Source organism: Camelina sativa, chromosome 2, assembly GCF_000633955.1.
Source record: "Camelina sativa cultivar DH55 chromosome 2, Cs, whole genome shotgun sequence".
Taxonomy (NCBI): Eukaryota; Viridiplantae; Streptophyta; class Magnoliopsida; order Brassicales; family Brassicaceae; genus Camelina; species Camelina sativa.
This window is the reverse complement of record NC_025686.1, coordinates 22,633,441-22,636,631: the sequence shown is the minus strand read 5'-3', so window position 1 is coordinate 22,636,631 and position 3,191 is coordinate 22,633,441. Positions and strand designations below refer to the sequence as shown.

At 34.8% G+C, this 3,191-nt stretch overlaps 1 protein-coding gene across 1 annotated transcript; it reads left to right on the top strand.

Annotated features, from left to right (window-relative positions):
* On the top strand, positions 969–2,601 carry LOC109127675 (probable FBD-associated F-box protein At1g32375). The gene is made up of 3 exons (XM_019232887.1): positions 969–1,814; positions 2,005–2,149; positions 2,330–2,601. Exons 1-3 carry the CDS (start codon positions 969–971, stop codon positions 2,599–2,601), a joined length of 1,263 nt encoding a protein of 420 aa, XP_019088432.1.

Genomic DNA, 3,191 nt, shown 5'->3' with positions numbered 1-3,191 from the left:
GCTGCAGATAACCACTCTATGCATGAGCTAATTATCGAGATTCAAGTGCATCTCGAGCTATGTATACAAGGATATTCTACACGGGTTGTGCTGGGTGTGCTAGTGCACCAAATCCACTCATTTAAAAAAAAAAGAAATCTTTATATTTATGGTCCAAAATTTCATTTTTTTTTTTTTACTATGGAAAATAGGGTTCAATTTTTTTTCTAGCTGAGGATCCATATATTTTTTGGGCCGGATCTGATGTGGGTAAATAACATAAGAAAGTAGTCACGTTCTTTCGGTGTTAAACAAAAAAAACGAAATAAGTAAAGTATTAATATATATATATATATATGTATATACACACATATATTTTTTTTTGTCTTGTATTTATCTTTAGTTAAAACTTATTGCTTATTCTGTAATTTTTAATTCTTGTAACGAAGAGTAAAAAAAATAGTTGGTACTTTGGTTATTGAATGCTTATGGCTAAAGAAACAACAAGATAGCCCTAATTAAGAGAGCATAGCACTTCGAAGGAAAAACAGAGAAACTCTGAGAGAGAGATTAAAAAGAGCAGCGAAGAGTTAAAAGGAGCCAAGAGAGTTAGAGTCTTTACCTTTGTGTTTTTGTGTGAGATTATACTCTCCTTCAAGTTCCAATAACTCGGTGATCAAGTTCCTGTGAGTTCCAGGTAAATCAATCAATCGGTCAGAAATACAGTGAAGGAGATTTAGCGCAAGGGTTTAGGTATTCCACTTTCCTTTATTATTATTTTTTGTTTTATTCTTTTGGATTTGAAAGTAAATAGCAATAGGCTAACAAAATTCATCGATCTCTGTTTGAAACTAAACGTCTGTGTACGAATCGACTTTTGCTAATGTTCTTTCGTAGTGACTTCTATTGTGGATTTATGTTTTCGATAATAGGGTTTGGGGATTTTGCGGAAGTATCTTCAAAAAGGAGCTAGCTCTCACCTCTCAGTAATGGATAGCTTAAGTGAATTTCCCGACGCACTGCTCTTGAGTATATTGTCTTTTCTGCCTGCGAAAGATGTCGTGGCCACGATGGTTTTGTCCAAACGATGGCAACCGCTTTGGAAGATGGTGCCAAGCCTCATATATGATGATGACAGCGATGAAAGTTTTCCTCGGTTTGTGGACAGGTCTTTGCTTTTGCATGAGGCACCAGTTATAGAAACTTTGCATTTCAAACTTGGTGAAGATTCTGGTGCCGTTGATATCGGAGTATGGACCAGAACTGCACTTAAACGCTGTGTGCGTAAGCTGATTATCAAGACGGACTGTTGTATTAACAGTACAGATCCAGTGATACTTCCTAGGAGTGTGTACACAGGGTGTAACATGCTTGTGAGATTGAAACTAAAGAAAGTGGTTCTTTTGGATGTTACTTCTCCAATCTCTTTCCCATGTCTCAAGAAACTGAGCCTTAAATGTGTGAAATACCCAAGTGTCGAGTTTTTCCAGAGGCTTTTATCTACTTGTCCTGTTCTTGAAATCTTGGTTGTGAAACACTGTCCAGATGACAATGTGGCCATTTTCACCATCAAAGTCCCTTCTCTGAAGAGTTTAGTCTTGACTAATAAATCAGATCCGGAAAATACAGATATTGTATCTGGGTTTATGATAGACACTCCTTCTTTAGAGAGCTTTGACATTTTTGACCGTAATGAGGGTGGGTTTTGTGTTATTGAGAATGAAATGCCTAATATTGTAGAGGCATATGTTGACGTCGCTTATCATCCTGGGAATATTCTGAGTTCTATTACTTCAGTCAAGCATCTCTCTTTATGTAATAGAAAATCACCAAAGGTAATATCTTCTTAACTATAGATGCTTGTTTGTACTGTTTTACCGTCTGCATCCTTGATTTTGTTTTCAGAATCAGTTACTTAAATAAAATTAAATAAATAAAAAATTGAATACCATCATTGGAAAGAGTGGCTAATTGTGTTGCCACTAACATTGATTGTGTGTACTTTAATTCTGTTTTGTATTGCAGGATGCATATCCTGTTGGTACAGTCTTCTGCTCTCTTGTGTATTTAGAGATGTGGAAATCAGAAACAGATTGGTTGAGTCTACTCATGCGTGTTCTCAAAGATTCCCCTAATTTACGAGCTCTCAAACTTGAAACGGTACATATACTTTGTCCCAAATGATTCAGTTTCTTTGGATAAGTATATATATGTTGATCTAATGTGCTGGACTTCTGTCTCGCCAACTTATAGTTCTGTAACGATGATGATGATGATGATGATGATGATGATGATGATGTTGATGATGATGCTGATGCTGATGCTGATGCTGCTGATGGTGATGATGATGACTACGACGATGATGACCGCCCGTGCTGGAGTGAACCGACTTCAGTCCCTGAATGTGTGAGGGGGAATCTTGAAACTCTCGAGTGGTCAGAATATAAAGGAGCAGAAGAAGAGAAACAAGTAATAGCATTTTTGTTACGAAATTCAAACTGTTTAAAGAAGGCAACTATCTCCACTGAATCAACCGACGACCCTAACAAGAAACTCGAGATGGTTAAGGAGTTGTCGTTGTTTCCCCGGCGTTCACGTACTTGTCAGCTTGCATTCGACTAAAGTTATATATGGTCTGACTAATATCTGGTCCGATTATGTGATATGTTGAAATCTTATACTAGTATTTAGGATTTAGCTCTATGAGTTTCTTATGTTCTTGATTAAAATTAAAAAAAAAAACATACACTTGGAAATTCTTCAACAAATTTGGGCGTTGTTACGTTGGTTAGGTTTGATTTCTTGGATTGAAATAATTGTTACTGAATCAAATAATCTAATTTGGTTGGTTTGAAAATTTTCGGTATGGCTAGAAGGTATTCCATTTTTCTTTATACTAGATTTTAATCCATGGTCTATAATTTTTATTATTAATTATAATATATATTGTATTTGCTTGTTAAATTGTGGTTGTTTTGTAAATAAAGTAAAAACTAAAATTTTCAGCCACTTAAGATATAATTAAAATTTTCAGCCATTCAAACGGCTAAAATTTTCAAACGGCTGTGGTACACTGTGTGACTATTTTTTTTATTAAATTTAGTTTGTTTTATTTAGTGTCTGAGATTCTATTTGGTTTTTAGTTATTAGAAAAAAATGATTGAAATACATAATAAGTAATTTATAAGGTGTGATTAAGTCATATTTTCATA